Source organism: Schistocerca gregaria, chromosome 4 (genome assembly GCF_023897955.1).
Source record: "Schistocerca gregaria isolate iqSchGreg1 chromosome 4, iqSchGreg1.2, whole genome shotgun sequence".
In the NCBI taxonomy this organism is placed as follows: Eukaryota; Metazoa; Arthropoda; class Insecta; order Orthoptera; family Acrididae; genus Schistocerca; species Schistocerca gregaria.
The window spans coordinates 354370235-354395891 of record NC_064923.1 but is presented as its reverse complement, the minus strand read 5'-3'; the positions used below and the strand labels follow the sequence as shown (position 1 = coordinate 354395891).

At 42.7% G+C, this 25657-nt stretch overlaps 1 protein-coding gene across 1 annotated transcript in view; it reads right to left on the bottom strand.

Moving 5' to 3' along the window:
• The window catches only part of LOC126268096 (methyl farnesoate epoxidase-like), a 185297-nt gene that overhangs the window by 53597 nt on the left and 106043 nt on the right, over positions 1–25657 (bottom strand). Inside the window, exons 5-6 of the mRNA XM_049973604.1 lie at positions 8067–8254; positions 5437–5557 (exon numbers count right to left, since the gene is read on the bottom strand). Of these exons, the coding sequence (XP_049829561.1) occupies positions 5437–5557; positions 8067–8254 (309 nt within the window). The remainder of the gene's footprint in view (positions 1–5436; positions 5558–8066; positions 8255–25657) is intronic.

Here is a 25657-nt window from a genome sequence, read left to right as displayed (position 1 = left end):
AAAGCTCAAAGAAGGGCAAAATTAGGGAGAGAGTGTCACGCAAATGATGCAGGATTTGGGGCGGATATCAATAAAACAAAGGGGTTTCTCGTTGCGACAGGATCTTCTCACGAAATCTCAATCGCCACATTTCTTCTCCGAATGTGAAAATATTTTATTGACGCCAGCCTATTAGGGAGAAACCATCATCATATTAAACTAAGAGAAATCAAAGCTCACAAGGAAAGATACAGGTGTTCGTTTTTTCAAAATGGTTCAATGGCTCTGAGCACTATGGGACTTAACTTCTGAGGTCTTCAGTCCCCTAGAACTTAGAACTACTTAAACCTAACTAACCTAAGGACATCACACACATCGATGCCCGAGGCAGGATTCGAACCTGCGACCGGCCGGCATTTTGGTTTTTTTCCGTGCGCTGTTAGAGAGTGGAATAACAGAGAATTGTGGTAAAGGTATTTAACTGTGCTCAGTAGAGTAGCCATGTAGATGCAAATGTAGGTGCAGACATGATCGAGATAGTTAACGATGACGAAAATTCAAATTTGATGGTCGACTGGAATTCGATAGCAAGAAAAGACAGAGAAGGAAAAATTGTAAATGAAAATTGACAGGGGGAAGGAATGAAAGAGGAAGTCATCTGGTACAATTTTGCACAGAGCATAATTTAATCATCGCTAATACTTCGTTTAAGAATCATGAAAGAAAGTTGTACACAGGGAAAGACCTGGAGACACTGAAAGGTTTCGGAATGATTATATAACGGTAAGACAGATACTTGAGGACCAGATTTAAAATTTTAAGACATTTTCAGGTGCAGATATGGACACTGACCACAATTTATTGGTTATGAACCATAGAATAAAACTGAAGAAATTGCAAAAAGTTAGGAAATTGAGGAGATGGGACATAGATACGTTGAAAAGAAGCGATCGTTGAGAATTTCACAGAGAGTATTAGGCAATTGTTGACAAATACAGGAGGAAGAAATACAGTAGAAGAGGAACTGATAGCATTAAGTTATAAAATAGTGGCGGCAGCAGTGGATGAAGCAGGTGAAAAGACAAGACCTAGTAGAAATCCTTGGATAACATAAGAGATATTGAATTTAATTGATGAAAGGAGAAAATAAAAAATGCAGCAAATGAAGCAGGTGAAAGGGTGTACAAAATTATAATTAATGAATTGATGGGAACGTAGATGTATACCGCCCACAGGAAAATTAAAGAAGCCTTCGGAAAAAAGAGAAGCAGCTTTATGAATATCAAGAGCTCAGATGGAAAACCAGTCCCAAGCAAACAGGGAAAGCTGAAATATTGAAGTACTATATATAAAGGGTTTCTACAAGGGAGGTGTGCTTGAAGGGAATATTAGAGAAATGGAAGAGGATATAGATGAAGATGGAGATATCATACTGTGAGAATAATTTGACAAAGCACTGAAAGTCGTAAGTCAAAACATGGCCCCAGGAGTAGACATTCTGTCAGAAACAAGTCGTAAGGAAAACAGGGAAAGCTGAAGTATTGAAGAAGTATATAAAGGACCTATACAAGGCAGATGAGCTTGAAGGTAATAGTATAGAAATGGAAGAGGATGTAGATGAAGAAGGGATGGGAGATATGATAATTTGAGAATAATTTGACATCAGGGAATGTTTGGCTGCTCCCGGCGGAGGTTGGAGTCCTCCCTCTGGCATGGGTGTGTGTGTGTTTGTCCTTAGGATAATTTAGGTTAAGTAGTGTGTAAGCTTACGGACTGATCACCTTAGCAGTTAGCCCCATAAGAAAAAAAAATAATAATAATTTGACAGAGCAATGAAAGACATAAGTCGACACGACGCCCCAGGCGCAGGCATTCCGTCAGAGCTACAGATAGCCTTGGGAAAATCATTCATGACAAAACTCTCCCATTGGTGTGCAAGATGTATAAGACTGGTGAGAAACCCTCATACTTCACGAACAATGTAATAATTCCAATTCCAAAGAAAGCAGTTTCTGAGAGGAGCGAAAATTTTCGAACTGTCAGTTGAATAAGTCGTAAATGGAAAATGCTAACAAGAATCCCTTACAGAAGAATGGAAAACTAGTAGAACCGGGTCTCGGTGAAGGCCAGTTTAAAGTTCGGAGAAATGCTTTCACATGAGGCAATACTGACCGTACGACTTATCTTAGAAGATAGGTCAAGGAAAGGAAAACCTACGTTTATAGCATTTGTAGACTTAGAGAAAGCTTTTGACGATGTAGACTGGAATACGCTCATTGAAATTCTAATGTTATTAGCGGTAAAATACGGGGAGCGAAAGGCTAGTCACACCTTGTATAGACAACAGACGACATTATAAGAGTTGACGGCCATGGACAGGAAGCAGTGGTTGACAAGGGAGCGAGACAATTTTGAAGCCTACACCGATGTCATTCAGTCAGTGCACTGAGAAGGCAAGTAAAGGAAACCAAAGAAAAATTTGGAGCAGGAATTAAAGTCCAGTGAGAAGAAATAAAAATTTGAGGTTTGCCAATGATACTGTAATTCTGTCAGACAGCAAAGGATATGGAAGACCAGTTGAGCGGAATGGACATTTTCTTGAAATGAGGATGTAAGATTAACGTCAGCAAAAGTAAAACAAGAATAATGGAATTAGTCGAATTAAGTCAGGTGATGGCGAGGAAATTAGATTAGGAAACGAGACACTGAAAATAGCAGCTGTGTTTTGCTATTTGGATAGCAAAGTAACTGAGGACGGTTAAAATAGAGAGGATATAAAACGCAGACTGGCAATGTCAAGAAAAGCGTTTTTAAAGAAGAGAGATTGGTTAATATCAAATACAGGCTGGCCGGTGTGGCTGAACAGTTCTAGGGGCTTCAGTCTGGAACCGCGCGATCGTTAAGGTCGCAGGTTCGAATCCTCCTTCGGGCATGGATGTATATGATGTGCTTAGGCTAGTTAGATTTAAGTAGTTCTAAGTTCTAGGGGACTGATGACCTCAGATGTTAAGTCCCACAGTGCTCAGGGCTATGACATACAGACTGAAATGTTAGAAAGTATTTTCTGAAGGTATTTGTCTAAATTGTAGGGATGTACATTACTGAAGCATGAACGATAAACAGTTTAGACACGAAGAGAATATAAGCTTTTGAAATGTGGTGCTACAGAAGAATTCTGAAGATTAGGCGGGTAAACCATGTAGCTAGTGAGGAGGTACTGATCAGAACTGAGGAGACAAGAACTTTGTAGCACAACTTGAGTAAAAGAAGGTATAGATAATAGGACACCAACTTAGCATTGGAGGGAAGTGTGGAAGGGGGGTAAAAATCTTAGAGGGAGACCAACAGATACATACAATAAGCGATTCGGAAGGCTGTAGCTCTTGTAGTTATTCATAGAAGAAGAGGCGTGCAAAGGATAGAGTAGCGTGGAGGGCTGCATCAAACCAGTCTCGGGAGAATACCAGCACCATCTAACAATACCACCACTTGCAAAGTAGATTAGAAATCAAATTAATAATGTTGCTCACACAGCATATGTTTGCTTTATCGGGCAACAACAAAGTCATTGACTGTTGGTGGTATCGTCAGAATGGAAATAATGAGGTCACTGTAAAAAAAATCATTAATTTGGCACTTATCTTGAAGGGATTATCACATAGATTTCGTCGAAGTCGTTATGGCTCATCTTGTTGATTCTAAGGGATTCCACTTTGACTGCTAGAAGGTCCAGATCTGAATTTTATCAATATTTGAAGACCTAACAAATGCGTTTTTCAGGAAATTCTTAATGATCAAACAATCCCAGATCAGAACAATAGTACGGTAGAAATAATTTTTGACTTGGTGTTCAAGATCCACATTTTTATTAAAATTCTTGTAAATTCAAATATACTTCTTCTTAATTGTCACATTATCAAGAAAGCAGTTTTTTGTCAATCTTTATACATTGGATTTCCACTTTAACCAAACACAAGACTTGACTGTTCTTTTACTAAGAGAAATAACAACTTAACTTCTGCCAAAGTGAAAGAAAGACTGCTCTGTGCGCATTTGCGCCAAAACGGTTACTACTAAGTCAAAGATTATCATAGTCTCACAGAAATGAATAAACACAAGAACCATATCACTGTAATATATCGATACATCGGAGTACCTATACATAAATAAAACCAAATGTGAATATCGTCACAAAAATATGTCTGTTACTTCCAGAAAAGTAGTATGATATTCTGGTATCGAGGACTGAGGTTGGAGTGCCGTAATGGTTACGTAAATAAAGAACCATTACAACCACCAACACCACCACAACAACACTATCATGGAGGCACTATAGTTTTTGGGTGACTTTGAAAAGTAGCTGAAAGTGAAAACTTGAAAACATAGCAACTCTTCTGTCTTTCCTATGTGTGTATGATTCTGTTTCATCAAAGAACCTTGTTTTTTGGACTGTGTGACAGCATAAGGCAGTCCTAACCAAGTGCAGTTTAACATGAAAGTTAGACCGGTAGTGTCAATACACGAGCTCGTCTTTTTCACTGCTGTAGAACAATTCAGTTGCAACTGTAATGTCACGAATGAATTGTACACGAAATCCTTGCGTTATAATGCAGACAATCTTATTTTGGTACAATGAAGAATTTTTGCTGACGAATCTGTGTATCAGGTTACTGCTCACACAGGATTATTTCTCTTTCAGGCCCATAGACGTAGCATAAACAGTCACACTTTCAGAGTTTCACGTCCACGATCTTCAGAATCTTTTGCAATCGCTCTGACGTGTTAAACTGAATGTAGTCTCAGAATTCGGGCCCAGACGTCACTCGTGGCCGCAAAAAGGTATACCAGTACGACGAGTAGCTTGTGCTGTGGAGACGCATGTCTGCCAGGTGTTTATGTTTTACCGTTGTACGGAGGAGAGGAGTGTGCTGAGACATGTAATTGGCCTCTATGCACGAGGATGCTGGTTCGACCCTTTTTGTGCATCTCGGTAACGGGCTATATGGTGAAGTGACAGTGGTCTGTATTCCAGTAATGTTCGGCCAATGATCCCGTTTCCTTTTACCGCAGGACATGGCCGCAACCATCGTCACGGGAATGGGGAAACGACGTAACTTTCCGTCAAGAGTGTGACAACCAAAGAAATCAAAGTCACCAGAGATTGGTACAGCTACAGCATTTCTCGCCGCAGCAGAGCTAAATCTGAGGAGTAATGCAATAGCAGTCATTTCTAGAAATGCGTAATGAATTAAAAGTCTGTCGCTAGATTCCAGGAGGCGGCAAGTATCAATACTACTTGACTACCTCTCGGGCGCCTGAGGGCATAGGCGAAAAGTCCGAAAGCACTGCGTGTCATGCAGCACGGTGGTGAAAGACTGGATACAACTTTGTATCCACTCAGCCCTCTTTTATTACAGTACAACACAAATCTCATATCGCAGGAAAGTTATCACTCACCAGTAAAAGTTGTATTGTTATTTTGCTCCTCTTCTGCTTTCGCCATTTCATAGACAAATGCATCTATGAGATCTCTCTTTTTCCCTGGCGTATATGTTGCCTTATGGTCATCGATTAGTGTCTGAAAAAGAAAAAGGTTTTTGTTATAACACTGAGAAGAAATTGTAACCTAAAAGTATATCCAGATCAATAAGAATAAGAGAGATAATAAAAGAAAATGTTGTTTAAAATAAAACGAACAGGCAATTACAGCCTAGTATTTTACAGGCCACAAAAACTAAGCAGCCCATTATTTTATCATTCATTAAGATGAAAGAGCCAGTCACAGCCATTAAAAAGGAACAGCCAACCAATATGTAGCCACTTGTTCAAAGTATCCGAATGGCCTTAATTTTGCGCCGTATTCAGAAGTATACGAATGACCTGTATTATTTATAAAAAGATAATACCTTATTGGTGTAATTTCCAGTATTTCCACGACAAAAATATGTAAACAAACTTGCACACTAAAACGCAAGCACACACAATATATATATGGAGCTCGCAGCGCCTACATCAAGTGTCACAATGTTGCATGGAAAAATTCTAAATCGTTAGCAGTTAGTATTACTATTAATTAAGTCAATAAGTACTTTTGTTATAGACAAATTCAGTAATTGCAATAAAGTTCTTAAAACCTAATGTGATTATGTGGGATATTAGGAAGACTATTTCAAATTATAAAACTGATTGTTTGGTTGCATAAAAATTATTATAGGCTGAGACCGAATAGGCACTGACAATTTATTCAAGATTCTTCGCAGATTTATTTTATGAGTTTCTCGTACTTTCTAACCTGTATTTTGGTATATCCAGATTTGCTTTATTTCTGGAATCATAATGGCGAATTTATTCCCAGACTACACGTTGTTCGTTATAGCCCTTGATGTAAGCTCCGCAAACATACAGACACAGATTAACGATTTTCAGTAATCTCAACTTTGAAAAAAGAGGTGACAGTGCTCCATAGGACACTCCTGGCACATCACACAAAAATCTCCTATTTTTTAAAATGTAAGGTCTTCTGTCGACATTGCATTTGTAGGTTTCATGAATTTTGCTGCTACTAGCGACGCATATATAGATGTATACATTAAATGTAAAGTAGGTGTAAGGGTATAAGTGCAAATATTTTTACGTGTGGTGCCTTCACATGTACACGAATCAGTCTGTTTATTGTTTTTTCTCTGTATCGAACAGTCATCCAAAAAACATCTCACAAACTCTAGGGCCAGATGTTTTCTGCAGAGTCATTACTAGACCACTATGCAGACTACGGCTGTCAGTATAGACTAACTGTTTTCCGTCAACGTGTCCACATTTCAACAGTAAACAAAGTAAACATTAATGGCTTCATCTTGCCACACATATTTGGAGGTACTAACCAACCTAAAAACATACAGCTTGTAATAGCTATAATTATAGCTTGTAATAGCTATAATTATTATTCTGTAACTCACGTAAATACTGATGTAATATTGTTCAGTACGCCGCACTCAGTCACCAGTAGAAATATACCGGTTGCACCCTTGTATATTTGTGAAGCACTGCTACCACATGAAAATATTGTCAAAAAATAAGCAACTTTTGTACTGCAGATAGCCTGTGTGCTTCCTGTTCAAAGCTGGCAACAGAGGGTTTCCTCTCTTGGTACAAAATGTAGCAGGCTTACAGAAAAAAGCTCGACGTCAGTGAACTTGTATGCAAAGGTATTTCGACACTGCGAAAACTGACCGATTGTAAGTGCCAGTAGTTTCTTTCTCCTCAGATTACATTCTCTAGTGCCTCATACGAGGGTAATCCCAAAAGTAGAGTCTCCTATTTTTTATAAGTGCATAGACCTGTTTATTTCTACAATAGTTTACATCAGTTTACAGCTTGAACATTTAGCTATGTTAGACATAATAACCATTTCTGTCGATGCAATTTTGTAGACACTGTGGCAGTTTTTGTATGTTCATGTCATACGAGCTCGCCGCGATACTGTTCAGAAAGTTATGACTCGCTTTCCGGCCAAATGTTCTTTTAACCTAGGGAACAAGTGATAGTCACTGGGCGCCAAGTCAGGACTGTAGAGTGATGGGTGACTATGTTCCGCTGAAATTGTTGCAGGAGAGCAACGGTTTGCCGAGCGATGTTTGGGCGAGCGTTGTCATGGAGAATGTGTACGCCCTTGCTCAACATTTGTGTTCTCCGGTTCCGAATTGCCCGTTTGAGTTTTTTCAGAGACTCACAGTACCTGTCACCGTTAATTGTGGTCCCAGCAATTCAGCTCCGACAACGAGGTGAAAGGAAAGGTTCATAGCTTTCTGAAGAGCATGGCGGCGAGCTGGTATGACATGGGCATAAAAAAAACTGTCACAGCGTCTAAAAACAAAATGCATCGACAGAAATGGTGATTATGTCGGTATATACTGATTGGAACACTGAGCGACAAAGTGTAGAGACCTCAATAGGAACTACCTCGAAATAATAAGTTATTTTTAACTTACAAATACTATCTTTCGCTATCAGGCTGAGAAATCTTTCTGCTGAAACCAGTAGTGCATATGTGTACTTAAATTTAGTGAGCATTGACTTGTAGTGCTTACCATAAAATATGCGCGCGCCATCTCGTTGAACTTGATGAGTGCGTTGTATCCCGTTGCCTCGGGCTGGATGAATCGCAGCCACGGCATGGCGCTGAGTTTGCCTCCAGCCATGTCGAAGGCGCGCGAACGAGTCTCTACTAGATTGAGCAGCGTCTGCAGGCGCTGGTCGCCGCGCGTGAAGCGGTACCCTGCACAGTTCGACGGCCAAACCTCAGCTCACCTTGCACTCAGCGTTCATACCAGTACCGATTTCACTCTGAGGAGAACGTGTGCTCCTTTTATGTTCCTATGTAAAACGTCATTGGTAAAGTTAGGGAGTGTACTTTACACGTTGAAGAACGAGCTGTACCCAGCCATGCTTTGTGGTTGCTGAGTCTGCTTAAATGGAAAACAAAGAAAAGAGAAAGTATCGCCGTGGATATCCTTAATCCCGTTGGTAGTGACTACCTCCTCATCCTTCTCACCATCATCTCCTCCACTGCGGCCCTCCACGCGCCCCCCGAAGTCCATCCATGACTACCACTGCACCGATTGAGATACCTACCTTGACTCCATTGCCTCACAGACTGAAAGGCACCCCCTTTCCTTTCACCATCCTGCTGACATCACCCATGCCTCTTCCTTCCTCCAGAAGACCATAGATGACGCTGTGTAGGCTCAGGCTCCTACCAAACTCATCCACCCTCACCACACTACAGTTTCCTCATGGGCCATTCTCCTTCTTCGTGAGTCCCGGAGGCTCTACCGCTCTTTCCTCCGCACCTGTGACTGGGATATACTCCTCCACCGCTGGAAATTACAACGACACATGCAGAACCTCCTTAAAGCAAAGAAACGCCGGCACTGGCGCCAGACATGTAAAAGCCTCAACTCCACCCTCCCTCTCAACTCCTGGAAGTACTGGTCAGCCTTGCACCGCCTTACTGGTAGCCATACCACTCTGCATTACCCTCTTCTCCATGACAACTGCCCCTTCCCTGACAATCTCAGTATGGCTAACCATTCTGCTTCCCACCTAACCGAGATCTTCTCCACTCCTGACGATCCTCATTTGATTACTCCCTCTTTCCCACCATCCTTGAATGCACTGATACTTCTGCCCCACTGCTCGCTTCCAGTTTCTGGCACTTGAATCAATTACCCTCCTCAAACGTAAACACAACCATCATTGCACACGGCATCCCAGTCATCCCCCACTCCAAACGCAACACTACCCCTGGTCATGACAGTGTCATCTGCTGTTACCTCAAGGAATACCCACACCCTTCCTGGCTATCCTTGATACACTGTACAACATCTTCCTCTCCACTGGCATCTACCCTGACCTGTGGAAGATTTACCATGTCCTGCTGTTCCCTAAATGTAATAAACCCCCCTCTGACACCTCTTCTTATCATGTCATCTGCCTCACCTCCATGTTCAGTAGGGTCTTCGAATCCGTCCTTTCCCACGGTATTCATATCCACCTTAACCTGCACCACCTCCTTCCCCTTACCCAGTGTGGTTTCTGGCCCTCCTTCTCAGCTGACGACCAGGTTCTTAACCTTACCAGTCTTCTTTCCCTCCAAATTAACTCCCATCACTCCGCTATCTTTGTTACCCTCAACTCCAGAGAGCCTGCGACCGTGTTTGGCATCCCACGCCCCTCTTCAAACTCCAGATATATGCTCTCCCTATCAATTTCGTCTGTCTCGTGGCTTCCTTCCTCTCCCATCGTCCTTCCTATGTCACTATCCTCAATTCCAGCTCCTGTACTTTCTATTTCCCAAGGCTCCATCCCTTCCCCTCTCCTCTACTTCCTGTGGACTGCTGATATGCCCACCTGCCCCCGCCCCCTCCCCCCACCTATTCATCTCCTTCAATTTGCTGATGACACCACCTTTCTGGCTCTTTATCCTGTCCTTCAACAGTCCCAATGTACCCTCCAAACCCATATTGACCAATTCACCACTTAATGCAACCAGTGGTTCAGACCCAGGTTATCATCATAGGCCACACCACTCGCTCCTTCTGTCTCCATGATTTCTACCTAACCATTTATGGTTGTCCTATTCACCTCACTCTCACCCTAAAATACCTAGGCCTCACTCTCGACTGCCACTTCACGTGGACTCTCCATTTGTCACTGCCGTACAGTCAATGAAATATTATGTATACGGTTGTAAAATTAAATGCAGTACATGCCATAGACCAAACAGAACAAAACTCTGTATTTTCGTGTGTCAATAGCTAACAGCGGTAGTTCAGCTATGATAACGAAGGAATTAATTTTGCAAAAGTAATTATTTAATAAATTGATTTAAAGAAATGTTGATAATGTGATTGGTGCAAGGTAGAAGACCCGAGATAGTGAGAATCAGAAGAGTAAACTGAATGGCTGTGATCGATCGAAGCCAATAGGTAGAGAGCGTTTTCGTGTGCATTTTGTATGGCCAGAGGCAGTCTGTGCTGGAGTCAGGGAGGATGCAGGGATGGAACATCATTACGGTTGGACGTGTTAGCACAGAGCTCTGAAGAGATGTGTTAATTTTGGGCGATCTTTAACTTAAAAAGAATGTGGTCAGAAAATGTTTACGGACAAACAGCAAAGATGAATGTGCGAACTGTGAACTTGCTGTGTGAACTGTGACCCTTTTTTGTGAATAACGCCTATTTGCGTAGCATACTGCACTGATCGTAACCTGAAAGTGGAAGTTCGAAGCCATCCGTTTGGAGAGTACGGAGCGAGCATGCAATGCACATACTTTCTGTGTGTATTCTTCCAGTAACAGGTCAGGGTTTAAACCATACGGTGCCTATTAAGAGTGATTGCGATTACATATGAATGTCGTATCTGGAACTCTAACTTAGTACGGCCTTGGTAGGCGAAATCATATCCCAGGAGTGACAGTGTATTGGAATTGTGTAATAAAATATGTAATAAAATCCTGGGCTCTTGTAACAGATATTTTATTTTCAGTGTAACTTGAGCATTATCTTTTGTATTTCACTACAGTGCACACAGAAGTCAATATTCAATGCTAATAAAATATTTTAGAAATAAAAAGTGTGTCATCGGTCCAATCGAGAGCATTGGTGTCCTTCATCAGGCCAGGCATTTTCCACTAATGATGTATACTGTAATAGCTACTAAACATTACACACATACAAATAAATATTAATGCATCGGATTTTTTTTTAATTTTAGAAGGTTTTTTTGGCACCTGAAAGCAAACCACAAGTAGTGGAACCCATGGAGGCCAAAAGTAGAAACGTCGCCTTTCAAGGGAAAAAAGTGAAAAAGAAACATTTGGCTGTTTATTACAAACTATTAGGATTAGACAAAACGAAACTGAGATAGGCCTACACTTCTTGACATTCTTCACACAGACTTTAGTTACAGTTTCCACAACAGAACATTTTTGTCCTTTGTCTAACGCCAGCACGATTTCCATCAGCCCACTCTTTACATAACAAACACTGAATCATCTCTTGTTTTATGTCGCTGCAACAGATGCGTTAAAACCATGACTCCTTCCAGGATCCAGACTCAGACTTCTCTGAAACATCTGACGGAAACGAGAATTGAACTCTAGCTCACTTCCTTTTTAGATCTATTTAGTTTTTTCCTTTCCACCCTATTTTTGTTTTCCGCTTCTTGCTGTCTCTGTTTGTATGGACTGCTTGTGATAAATAAGGTTTTCTGAGCATTATTCAAGATTATTCTTCGAACGAGTTTGTCCAGTGTGGGAGATTTCATTCATGAAAACTTATAATGCTAATGTTGCTGCACCTACTGGAAGAGATTCGGGCCTATCTTGACCCCAGATGATGAGTCGAGACTATTGGGTCGAGGCCTAAGTGGTTCCAGATTTAGCTCATTGACATGTGCTTCTCTTGAAATGACATCATCCATTTCAGACTGCATCACGACTCCGAATGGCAGTCTTGAAAAAGCGTTCGTATTTACATTTTGAAAAGTCATTCACTGCAGTCCCTATTATTGCAGCCTGTCCATATCCTTTATTGAAGAGCTACGTTTTTTCTGAGAAACTTCTTCATCTCTGCAATGAAGTAACTACTCACAGGCGTAAAAAACGAAACGACCAATTTTTGTAACTTGTGGATAGTACGGCCTGGCAGTGACACTAGGTTGATTTCACTTTTTCGATCGGTATCAAAGGCATCGGGAGTGAGTTGAATGGCCATCAAGTAGAAGCAATACTGACCTTCTCTCTTCCGTGTGAGATGAACGGTATTGATGAAATGCCTTAACCACCATAAAAATATATCGTTATTGATATATAACCACTTTCTGGATTGTTGGCAAAAGTGATTCATGGTGGAGCTCTATCTTATAACTCTTCTACTGAACGTGAATGTTTGTGAACAATTTAAAGTGGGACATTAAAGTCAGCTACACTTGTGCAGCAAACTGAATGAGTAGAGTTCCATCTTTCGCCACTGGCTATTGACCCAACAGCCCTTTTACCTTTGTGGGCAAGCATCTTTCATGGTTTCTTCTGAGCCGTTGATAAACCTGTCTCCACTATCTTGAATAATCGTATTGTGTCGAGCGGGTTTTCATCAATAGTGTTAACTGGTATATCCAAGAGGTGTCTAACGCTCTTTTTAATAAAGCCGTTTGCTCGAGCAAACGAAGTCGATTTCGCCGACATAAACTAAGCTCCAGGCGCCGACTCATACATGAGCAAAACTATATTTTCCCGGCGATGCTCTTTCCTCCGTGCAATCTCGTTCCTCTCCACTGTCTCGAAAGCTAGTGAACGCAGTTCTTTTAGCGAAACGCCACACATGAATTCCTTTAGCTCCTGGATGTGCGCACCTAATTTCTTCTCCGCTGCCACGTGCAGTTCAGGAGGGTATTCCCAATAACTTTTTTTCTCTCTACAGTCAAATACGTTTTCCCTGCTGAACGCCTTTGTAAATTTGCTCGCGGCACGCTGTAAGTTCTGGCGGCCGCATTGATGCCCATATCACCATTTCGAACTGCAATTAAGGCAAGACCCGTATCATCTTCACGCCACTCTCCATATTTCACTGCTGGAGGTATCTAGGATAGAAGCCATATATACGATGAAGCCATGTATAATTACTAGTATTAATTAATTAACCATTATTAATAAATTAATGATTGCAATACTAAGTACGAATCACTATTTTTAATTTAAATAGCCCAATAACGCTAATTATTAAGGGAAAGCAGCAGGCGAGACACACAGAGCTACCAGGGCTAAGGGAAACGAAAAATAGAATAATATATGATTCTATATACAGTAAATGAGTGTTGCCACCACCACTTACATCATAAAAGCTAACTAGGACGGTTGTTTTCCACCACTTCAGGCTACAACCATGAACAGAAATTAATTACGCCTTTGATCGTTTTGTTATGAAAAGAAAAGGCTAAAGGAAAGGGTACAATACTTTTATTATATTTTATTTGTTTCATTTTTTATTGTTATGTTTCCTTTTCTCTATCTTCTCTCGGGGATATCCAAACCAGCCAGACGAAGGGATGTTCAGGTCGTCTTTTACTTTCAGCCAGGGTGAAACACTCAAATTACCGTTGGCGTCTCTTATCAGTCCATCGTGTGCTTTATCATCAATCTCTTCTCGCACCCGGTATACCCCAATGGTTTGAAGTCGCGTAAACAACGACCCCAAGTAATGCGCAAAGAGCGAACAATACGACGCCTTGCGCCTTAAAACCGTGTAGTTGTTCGTTAAATAGTGCCAAAATCTAGCAATCCTGCAACGCCCTCACTAAAAAGGTATGACTATGCGATACCCTTAAACCAAACCGTAGCGTTATGACAAGTAGCAGGATAATAACTGAGGTCGGGATGGCTCTACGGACTGCCACGTTTGAGGAGCTAGCAGTCGGCAGCCGTATCACAAACGAACCGGTGCATTCCGGTGTTTACAGCGGCGCATCTGGGGCAGAAAGGGTCCTTGGCAAAATGTATTGTGTATAAACGTTATCAAATACCACAGCTCCATCACCGCGGTGGGAAGGAAAGGCGAATGTTTGTTACTTCACACACGCTTCCAGCCAACCGTTGGATGTCGGCATTCAATCACAGTAGCAGGCTGTGTCCGCTCAAAGTAGCACCAGAAGTCCTTGGTTCTAGGAGCGCGGTTGATTCGTAGGACATTCAACACATAACTCATGTTGACCAGATAGGTGCGAACGTGGCACAGTGGCTGTGCGGTATGTCCAACAGGAATCGGCGGCCGGAGGGACTGAGACACCACCCACTCAATCAACGAACCAATGACATTAGATTAGATTAGATTAGATTAGATTAATACTTGTTCCATAGATCATGAATACGACACTTCGTAATGATGTGGAACGTGTCAGGTTAATAAAAGATGTCTGTACAAGAAATTACATTACACAAAATATTGCATGACACTAATGATTAAGTTTTTTTTTTTTTTTTTTACTTACTTTATATCTAAAAATTCAGCCAATGAGTAGAAGGAGTTGTCATCTAGAAATTCTTTTAATTTATTTTTAAATGTTAGTTGGCTATCTGTCAGGCTTTTGATGCTGTTTGGTAGGTGCCCAAAGACTTTTGTGGCAGCATAATTTACCCCTTTCTGTGCCAAAGTCAGATTTAACCCTGCATAGTGAAGATCATCCTTTCTCCTGGTGTTATAGGTATGCACACTGCTATTACTTTTGAATTGGGTTGGATTATTATCAACAAATTTCATAAGGGAATATATATACTGTGAGGTTACTGTGAGGATCCCTAGATCCTTAAATAGATGTCTGCAGGATGACCGTGGGTGGGCTCCAGCAATTATTCTGATTACACGTTTTTGTGCAATGAATACTTTTCTACTCAACGATGAATTACCCCAGAATATGATGCCATACGAAAGCAGTGAATGAAAGTAGGCATAGTAAGCTAATTTACTGAGATTCTTATCACCAAAATTTGCAATAACCCTAATAGCATACGTAGCTGAACTCAGACGTTTCAGCAGACCATCAATGTGTTGCTTCCAGTTTAACCTCTCATCAATGGACACACCTAAAAATTTTGAAAATTCTACCTTAGCTACAGACTTCTGTTCAAATTCTATATTTATTACTGGAGTTTTGCCATTTACTGTACGGAACTGTATATACTGTGTTTTATCAAAATTTAAAGAGAGTCCGTTTGCTGAGAACCACTTAATAATTTTGTGAAAAACATCATTTACAATTACATCACTTAGTTCTTGGTTTTTGGATGTTATTACTATACTTGTATCATCAGCAAAAAGAACTAACTTTGCATCTTCATCAATGTGGAATGGTAAGTCATTAATGTATATCAAGAACAGTAAAGGACCTAAGACCGAACCCTGTGGGACCCCGTGCTTGATAGCACCCCAGTTTGAGGAATCAGCTGTTTTAACATTACACGAACCACTTATTTCAACTTTCTGCATTCTTCCAGTTAAGTATGAATTAAACCATTTGTGCACTGCCCCACTCAAACCATAATGATTTAGCTTATCTAAAAGAATTCCATGATTTACACAATCAAAGGCCTTTGAGAGATCACAAAAAATACCAATGGGTGATGTCCGGTTATTCAGAGCATTTAATATTTGATCAGTGAAAGCATATATAGCATTTTCTGTTGAAAAGCCTTTCTGAAAACCAAACTGACATTTTGTTAGTACTTTATTTTTACAAATATGGGAGGCTACTCTTGAATACATTACTTTCTCAAAAATTTTTGATAGAGCTGTCAGAAGAGAGATTGGGCGGTAGTTGTTGACATCCGACATATCCCCCTTTTTATGCAATGGTTTTACAATGGCATATTTCAGTCTATCAGGGAAAACACCCTGCTCCAAAGAGCTATTACATACGTGGCTGAGAATTCTACTTATCTGTGGGGAACAAGCTTTAAGTACTTTGCTGGAAATGCCATCAATTCCGTAAGAGCTTTTACTTTTCAGTGAGTTTATTATTTTACTGATTTCAGAGGGAGAGGTTGGTGGAATTACAGCTGTTTCAAACTGTGCAGGTATGGCCTCTTCTATTAATAGCCTTGCCTCTTCTAGTGAAGATCTAGATCCTATTTTCTCCACAACATTTAAAAAATGATTATTCAAAATATTTTCAATTTCTGATTGTTTGTTAGTGCACTTGTCATTCAATTTTATTGCACTAAAGTCTTCCTGTGCTCTTGGTTGCCCTGTTTCCCTTTCAATAATATTCCAAATTGCTTTAATTTTATTATCAGAGTTACTGATCTCAGACATGATACACATGCTTCTGGACTTTTTAATAACTTTTCTTAGTACCGCACAATAGTTTTTATAATATTGAACAATTTCGGGGTCAGTACTCCATCTTGCTGTTAGATACAGTTCTCTTTTAAGGTTGCAAGATATTCTTATTCCTTTAGTTAGCCAAGGTTTTTTATATGTTTTCTTGGAATTATGTTTAACTATTTTCTTGGGAAAACAATTTTCAAATACCCTTAAAAATGTATTGTGAAATAAGTTATATTTCAAGTTTGCATCGGGTTCCTTATACACTTCATCCCAGTCTAGCTGCTGTAGGCTTTCCCTAAAGTTTGCAATATTTATATTGTTAATTGAACGCACTGCTTTGAAAGTCTGATTTATTATACTGCATGGAGCTATGTCATGTACTGTAACAAGCTGTGCACTATGATCTGAAAGACCATTCTCAACAGGATAAGCATTTATGTCCTTAAACTTATCTTGGTCTATAAAAAAGTTATCTATCAATGTACTGCTGTTCTTTGTTATCCGAGTAGGAAAATCAATGACGGAGCTCAAATTGAAAGAACTGAGTAATACTAAAAGGTCATTCTTCCTATTACACTCTTTCAGGGAATCAACATTGAAATCCCCACAAATGATAATTTGCTTCCCCCTGTCTGACAGATAGCACAACAAAGCATCCAAGTTTTCCAGAAATAGCTGGAAATTCCCTGAGGGGGACCTATACACTGTTACAATTATGAAAGTGCCATCCTTTAGTTTAAGTTCAGTGGCACATGCTTCCATATGTTGCTCTACACAAAATTTTTTAGTTTCTAAATTTTTTGCACTGTGGAATCTTTTGACATATATGGCAACTCCTCCTCTCATCATATTATCTCTACTTACATGTGCAGCTAATTTGTACCCATTGATGCTAACCTTTTGCATATCAGTGACAATGTGATGCTCAGACAGGCATAGTACATCTATTACATTCTCAGTTTCTATATCTTCTAAACAAAGCAGAAGCTCATCAATTTTATTGTTCAATCCCCCAATATTTTGATGAAATATACTAACATTTTTCATTTTACTTTTGCAACTATCTTGAACTTTTTTGACATCTTTAGTACTTGCATGGCTGAGTTTCCCACTGGACACTGATCTTACACTAAAAAAGAGTTTCCACCATGAGATGTAGTTCCTCCCCCCTTTAAATTTCCTGCTATCAGCCCAGCCAGTTTACCCTTCCCTTTCCTGTTGAGGTGTAGGCCATGTCTAGTATAGTCCCACCTACAGAGTGAATCAACACGAACCACACCAATGTGTGACCCCGCATCAGATCCAAGTAGCCGTTCCAACTCCAAATTAACTCTCCTGACAGAAGAGGTCAAATGAGGTCGGTCGTGGCGCTCCAGAACCGACACAAACCCAACACTGGTATGATTCGATGCCGATGCAATATTTGCCAGGTCACACTCTATGCTGTACCCCGGATCTCTGTCAATACTGTTGCCCGGCCCACCCACAATAACCACGGTGTCTTCCTTAGTAAAACCTTTACATAGTGAACCTAAATCCTCTGTAACCTGCCCAAGTTCAGCACTAGGTTTGAAAAAACTTGTGACCTGGTAATCCAACCCTAATTCATCCTGCAGAAGTTGGCCCACACCCCTAGCATGCGAACTACCTAGCAACAAGACTTTCTTTCTCTTTGCAGACTTCCCTACATTCTTAATCAATTTGCTGCTGAAAGCTTGTTGAGCCCTGTGTACATCTACTTCTGTGAGAGGCTCATCAGTTTCTGACTGAGGCAACAGGTCAAACCTATTTTGTACATTAATAACAAAGCGGTCAGAAGAATTTCTTGGCCTGTTCCTCATGCCTGTTGCCACTTCCCACCCCTGTTTACCCTTCTCCCCCCTTAACCTGCCCAGTTCTCGCCTAGCCTCATCTAACTCAGCCTGAAGGGCAGCAATTTTCCCCTCCTGTTCCACAATCTTCCTATCTCTACTGCATAGCCTACAGAACCACTGATGAGTCTCGCTCATTTTCCCAATTCCCACGCCACTACAGTCGCACCAATGAAAAAAGTTACTACATCCATCACACCAGACCCCGGAGCTAACGATCCTACGGCACGTCAGGCACTTTACACTCATGGTACAAATCTACTTTAGTGACAGAAAGACAATTAAGTTACCGGAAAACAATGAAAATACGTGTACGAAAAATTAGGCCTACTCGCGACTATGTAAACAGTGGTTCAGAAGTTTTTTACTGGAAATTACTTAAGAGATGACGATACTCTACAGATATAAATGGGCAGCAAACGTATTTAGCACACTAAACTATCAGTAAATGCACTTAAGATTGCGGTATGAAGTTTAATCTGAAAACTCAAAAGTTCGGCCTGGCCGCGATATGTAAACAAAATGAACTTTACGTGATTACTGTGAAAATACGCGAGTAAGACAAAAACCTTTAATGGTATGCTTGCAGAGCACTATAATTAACGTAATAAATTAGTTTAAAGTGTTAAAAAACAGTTTATTACTACTTAAATTACTTATCTTGTACAAGAGCTGTGACTCAGACGTCCGTGTAGCAGGCGCAGGGCTGTCCTCGTCCGAAGTACGTAGGCGATGCATCGTCGGCAGAAGCGCGAGCCCTACTGTGCACGTTTATCATTCCAATGCCGCCTCAAGTGTGAACAACAATAGTGTCTCACAGCAGGTCTGAACACCCTACCACAGCTGACGAAATGAGCTAAGGCCGCCTGGAACTTCGCAGCTACTGTAGCGGCCATTGGGAGAACGCGTGTGTAGTGATTAAGTTTCGGAGCGAGGTAGACATTGACAAAATCTACACACATGATCAAGTCAAGATTTTGAAAGGTGTGGAGGCGAACCTGCGCGAGGGTCACATTAAGTAGTTTGCAATATGTAGCTGTTGCAGTACTCTGCACGTTCCCATGGAAGGTCACTCCCTAACATTTCATTGCTGGGACCTTGATAAAGGGCACTGGCTCACTCATATTCAGTTCCCTGCCCACATCCATGTACTGTGACTTCTGCAGCTTGATACGGCTCCCAACCACCTCGCCGTATCGCTGAAGCCAAGCGATTGCCGTACATATATCTTATGCCGACCTCGCCTAGAAAACTACATCGTCCACGTAAGAAGGACATTTAAAATGCAGTTTGCGGAGGTGAATGCCGCCCAAACGACACCATAGATTATATAGTGATGGCTCGAGGGCGACGGCGAAGAGAAAGGCTGACAGAGGGCATCCTTGTCGCACTAAGCGCTCACTAGTGACTGATGACGAGCGGTAGCCACGGTCAGGACTGTGGAAGGGACTTCGTGGATGAGACGGAGAGCGACACCTGCCGATATTGGGGACAGGCATATCTTCTTTAAGACGGCCTGCAAGAAATGGTGCTCAACTCGGTCAAACGAGTGGTCTAGGTGAACTTCCACGAGAGCGCCTTCTAAGTGGCACGCCGATATGAGCGCCACCACGTCTCTATAAGTGCTTAACGCTGTGTGTATCTTACTACCACCTTCCAGGCATGTTTGGTCGGCTTGAATGGCATCTTTGACAGTAACAAGAAGACGAACACGAAGTATCCTGGCGAACAGCTTGTAATCCGAATTCACTAATGTCAGCCGCCAGAAGTCTTCCGGTCTGCACACCTCCGTTTGGTTTTGGCACTGGTATGATCATTCCCTCCAAAAATTCTGGAAAGGGGGGGGGGGAGGCGGGAAAGACTGGATCAAAGAGTACGCAGCACATGTGCTGCCAAACTTCCCCATCATGTCAGGAAAGGTGCTACAAAATTCAAGCGGAAGACTATCAGGTCCAGGGGATTTGTTTCTTTTGCCCCACGACAAGGCTATGCACTTTATTTCCCACGTGAGGACCTCCGAGAATGTGAAGTCGCCTTGTGCCCTACGCGAAAGTGGCAGGCCGTGCAGGACGTCCGCAACGTCATTTACTAGCCGTTGACCTGCCATATAGAGAGTGCGATAATAATCTGTGAGGGCACTGGAGATGACGTCTGTCTCTGCGCGTTTACCGTTGCCCGTCCACTACTGCCGTGATGAGTCGCCTCTTATGGTGTCTCCGTTCTCTGACGATGTGATAGAGAGAGGCACGTTCCTCTGGGATGGAATCTTGCAGTCTCGTTCGAACTCGCGTGCTGTCCAATCTGTCAGCATTGATCTGCAGAAGCCGTGCCTGTGTCCAGTGGACATCCGTTTGGCGCTCTGGCGAAGGTTGTTGCGACGCTAGTTCTTGCAAGGTCGTATAGTAAAACCCAGAGGTCGATTGGGGCCAAAGCACCCTGTCTCATCCATAGGCCATGAGCGTGCGGCGAATAGCTTGTTTGGCGCATTGTGTCCATCATCGTGTCAGATAATCATAGGTATGACGTCGTCGCTCACATTGGTGCCAGGTATCAGTGACGGCTATATGGCAAGCCTCTTCCCGCAAAAAGGTCCTTACAGTGGGTCGTCTGTTGTCGTGGCAGAGCCATAGCGCAGATGAAGGCCTGGTGGTCGGTGAATGCAGAGGACCAAAGCTCGGGACCGACAGCCGATGCCTGAAGACCTCGGGAAACGTAAATCCTGTCCAAGCTGCTGGCCGAGTGGCTGGTGAAATTTTATATCCGTGTCTGTCACGGTGGAGTAGTGACCATATACCACGCAAAGCGATGTCCCAGACCATAGCATGAAGGGCTGGACATGGGACATGGTGAGGGATCTGACTCTTAGGGCGTAAAATGCTGTTGAAGTCCCTGCCCAACATTAAGTGCTCTGTAGAGCCTTGGAACAGCGGAGCTACCTTAGTACTGTAATAGAGCGTTCGCGCTCGATGCTTCACAGTACCGGACGGGGCATACAGATTGACGAGGTTGACTGCGTCAAAGGTGAGCGCAACGCCTCGTGCTGATGGCAAATATTGAATATTCATTGATTCTATGCCATCGCTTAGTAGTATGGCCGTACCATTAACACCGTTGGTAGTTGTGTTGACGTAACACGTGTATCCATAAACATCCAGACGCAGATCAGGCCTCACCTCTTGAAGAAACACAAAGATCGCTGTCCGAATCATGTCATTTAGCAGCTTGATTCTGATCGTGGAACTAATGCCGTTGACATTGACTGTACCTATCCGATACACCTGTGTCATTGGATAGCACGATAACGTCGCCCGTCTGACCGTCCCTGGTAACCGCACCATAAATGTCCCTGATCGGCAGAGACAATATGTCCGTCCCAAGATTCTCCGACGGCGGGTATCAGTTTGTCGCTCGAGTCTGACATTATTCTATCTGTCTCCATCTCGGACGCCAAATGACCAGGCTGGAGGTGTGCCACGTTAGGCGACGGAGCTGCGAAATCGCCATGGGGCTCGTCGGTGGTTTGAGTACAGTCAGCTTGTCTTTGTCCTTCGACGAACCAGGAACTGTTGGAATGAGATCCACAGCCCGGGCCGCAGAGGGATTTTCCTCATCATCCTACAACGTGTCGCTATCACGCGGAGCATTTCTCACGGACAGCCTCCTCTTCTTTCGTCACTTGGGCAAGTTCCGCTTGCGTGAACGCGTGTCCGCATCCTGTGGATCACGACAAACAGTTAGCACCTCCTGCATCTCCGTGTCGGAGCCGAAATCGATTTGGTGATTCTCTCCTTCCTCACACGGCTGGAGTGCAGACGTGGTCGCCGCTGTAGAGCACGTCGGCGGCTCCGAAGCAGACTGCGTCCTCGTGGGTTCGGAAACTGGGCCCGGAGGGGCGGGGGGGGGGGGGGGGGGGTCGATAATGGAACAACGTCCGCGACCGTCATGTTCGCCAGTGCTTCAACGTATGTACTCGTAACAGGCAGCGTCGTCGGTTGCGCTGTAGGAGTCGTGTGTGCATGTGGTAGCTGGACCAGGCGTGTCTGCAGGCATTCGGAGCGAACATGGCCTTCCTGCCCGCACCGTGAACAAGACCGCTGTTGACCGTCATAAATGACGATCGCTCGACAGCCATCAATGGTCACGTAGCACGGGATATGTTTGCGCATTTCAATTCGCACCTGCCGCACTCCGTTCAGAACAGGATACGTCTCAAACGTATGCTACTTTTCTTCCACGTGACTTACTACTTCCCCGTCAGGCGGCACCACGCTCACGTCAAGCGTGGGCGGAACTTCAAGTGGCAGCTCGAAGATTCGTATAGTCCGAACGCCGACTCCTGCACGCTCGACAGTCACTACACCCACGTTGGCGTTCGAGTGGTGGAAATGATATCCATTTACTGAACGACGGATAAACGGTTCGCACGCGGATTCGTCGAAAAATTTCAGGTAAATTGTACTGGATACGAACGAAAGATGTAGTCCGAGAAGTTCATGTGGATCGACGTGCTTTACTTGAGGCAGAAAACGCTGTACTTCGTATGCCTTGGGCCGTGAGTACTGAGCATCGAACATTAAATTTAGTCGTGCCGCCATCGTCGTTCGAGGTGATTTGTTGACAGTACAACACCAATACCAGCGCGAGTAAACAACGGCCCTCGCGGAACGCCGCACAGGACCCCACGCACGTCCTCTTCACAACACGGCTGAGAGCCGACTGCGTTTATTAGGCGGTTGCGTTAACCATTACGCCATCTGGACACAGTGTTTATGGCAAGTGTATGGACAATTAAAAGCGGTGTCTTGTTTGTTTCAAGGCCTTTTCTATGGGAATTGGAAAACGACTTGTCCACAAATAAATTCAGTGAATAGCCATAGGTACTTAATTCAAACTCTCTGTCACCTATTCAGGATAAGGCAACCAATTTGCACCACGACAAGAGGAATTTAGTTCGTGACTCTCAGTGCGCCATGTCTTTTCCCTTAATCGGAAGGGAAGACTTTGATTTAGTTATCAGCGGTTCCGTAAGTACAATGGTCGCAACGGCTCTGTGAAAACAAACTCAGCCCCAACAAAGGGAAGTGTGAGATCGGCAGGACATTACGGAGGCCGACAAAGCAAAGCATTTATTGATAGATAATTTGCTGGTGATAAGGATTAAGAGAGCAGGGGTTACAAGCTGCTCTTATGGTTGGTTCAAATGGCTCTAAGCACTATGGGACTTAACATTTGTGGTCATCAGTCCCCTAGAACTTAGAACTACTTAACCCTAACTAACCTAAGGACATCACACACATCCATGCCCGAGGCAGGATTCGAACCTGCGACCGCAGCAGTCCCGCGGTTCCGGACTGCAGGGCCTAGAACCGCACGGCCATCGCGGGCGGCAGCTGCTATTATGTCGGAGTGAAGTTTCATTGAAGTGATGAATACAGATAGACTTTAGTATGACATCTTTATTATAAAAAAGACGTAAGGGAGAACTTGCATAAATACAAAGAAAATAATGTCGTTATTTTCGCTCATACAGATGCTATTGAACATAATTTTGCGGGAGGAAGGAAAGCTTGATCCAGCAGTCTTCCCTCTCCACAATAGCGAAGAAAGAGGTGTGACGGAAAGATGAACAGGGGCTCTGATCGTTGTAAGCAAATACTGCGCTATCATTTGTATAAAGGAGTGGAATTTCCATAATGCACTCGCCACTACCGTAGACTAAACAGAGCAAGGGATAAATACCAGAATCAGGAAGTGCCAAAGTGGTCTACAACCGAAAACCAGGTAACTCACGGGAATATCCGTCATAGCAATACTCGTTTAAGGGAAGAAAAATAAAATAAAATTACTGCAAGGCTAAGAAGTTGCTTTGGAACTAGCAGTATGCAAGACCAACCGCTCTCCTAGTCGTCACGTGTTCTAGCAGAAAGGACCATGAGTCTAGTTCGGGAAGTTACAATCTAGAAACTTAAATTCACACGCGTATCTCAACAAAAAGACTAAACAAGAGATGCTGAAGGCGATTCTGCAACTTTGAGGACCACAACCTTTACTCTGATATGATCCATAGCTGACCTCGCGCTCGTAATGCACAAAGATCAGATGCTAAATCCAACATTACTCACGAACTATCGAATTTACGAAACAAAATTTATGAGAAACGAAAAGAAAATAGCGCTCTGTCACTAACGAATCCCTAGTGCTCAAAGTGCATTATTGCCAACTAAGTGGGCATTCACTGGGTACACACATGCTTAGCGAAATCAAAATCGCGACCTCAGTCCTCCACCAGCGAGCAGGAACAGAACAGAAATGACTGAGGTTCCACTTCTCCAAAGGGTATCTGGGAGCATTGGGTCGCGAGAATTGACGCTCCTATTGCCCGGCCAATCAGAGGCAGCGGGACTGCAGCGAAACACGATGCCCATATGACTAGCCTCCCGGGCTCCGGAATATGGTTTGTGATTCTTCAGAAGACGATCAGAGTTTCGTCAGGGAGCCATTTTGCAGCGTTAAAAAGGAGTGAGAAGTTAAGCTTCAGGGTTGGCAACACAACTTGTGATACTAAGAAGGGAGTCGATTTTGGACACTACACAGTATTCAGACTGGTCCCCCAAGCTCCCTACGGCAACGATCAACGAGGGAAAAGAGAAGCCATCATGGCCTCTCCAGGGAGAGGTGCTACATTGGGTTCCCAAAAAACGAAAAATATACTGCGTCCGTCTTCTCTAGCTGTCCAGCGTAATATTGCTATAAAAATTGTCTAGCCACTTAGATATCTCACTGAAATTGTAAAATGATGGAAGAATTGCGAAGTTATGATATCAGCCGCGTAAGGACAGTATGCGGAATTACCAGCGACGAGTGAAAATATTTACCGGATGAACTGCTACCCCTGAAGAAACGTTATTACCGGCCAGTGTTCAACAGAAGATCCCAAAGACGATGGCAATAGATAATCGCTTTAAAGTACAACATCAATTTTGAGGAAAACAGTACACCACTGCTGAGCTGTGGTTGCCTGACTGACTTATCTGACGAATCCGGTGAAGATATCAAGAGAAGATACTGACAGGGTATAACACCATAAATTGACGACACAACCCGACTAGCGTATCAAACAGATTTTCAAAGAATAATGTCAATAGGCAATCACAACATAATACAATCTACTTTCTTAGTTGTGAAATCTGTAGAAACGATGAGCGGTGTTAAGATATATTGATGTACAGTTGTGACCTCTCAAGATCAATATCGTAAATCAATCCACAATATATAAGAAAACTTTTAAGTAAGCTACAGAGAATCTTTAGAGATGGATCCTCTAAACTAATGTATGTTAGTTGGGCCTATACTTTGGTAACAACAACTTCCTTCAGTAGTGTAACACCACAGTTTTATTTAGGCCGTTAGTGTTGAAAAGAGTAGGCA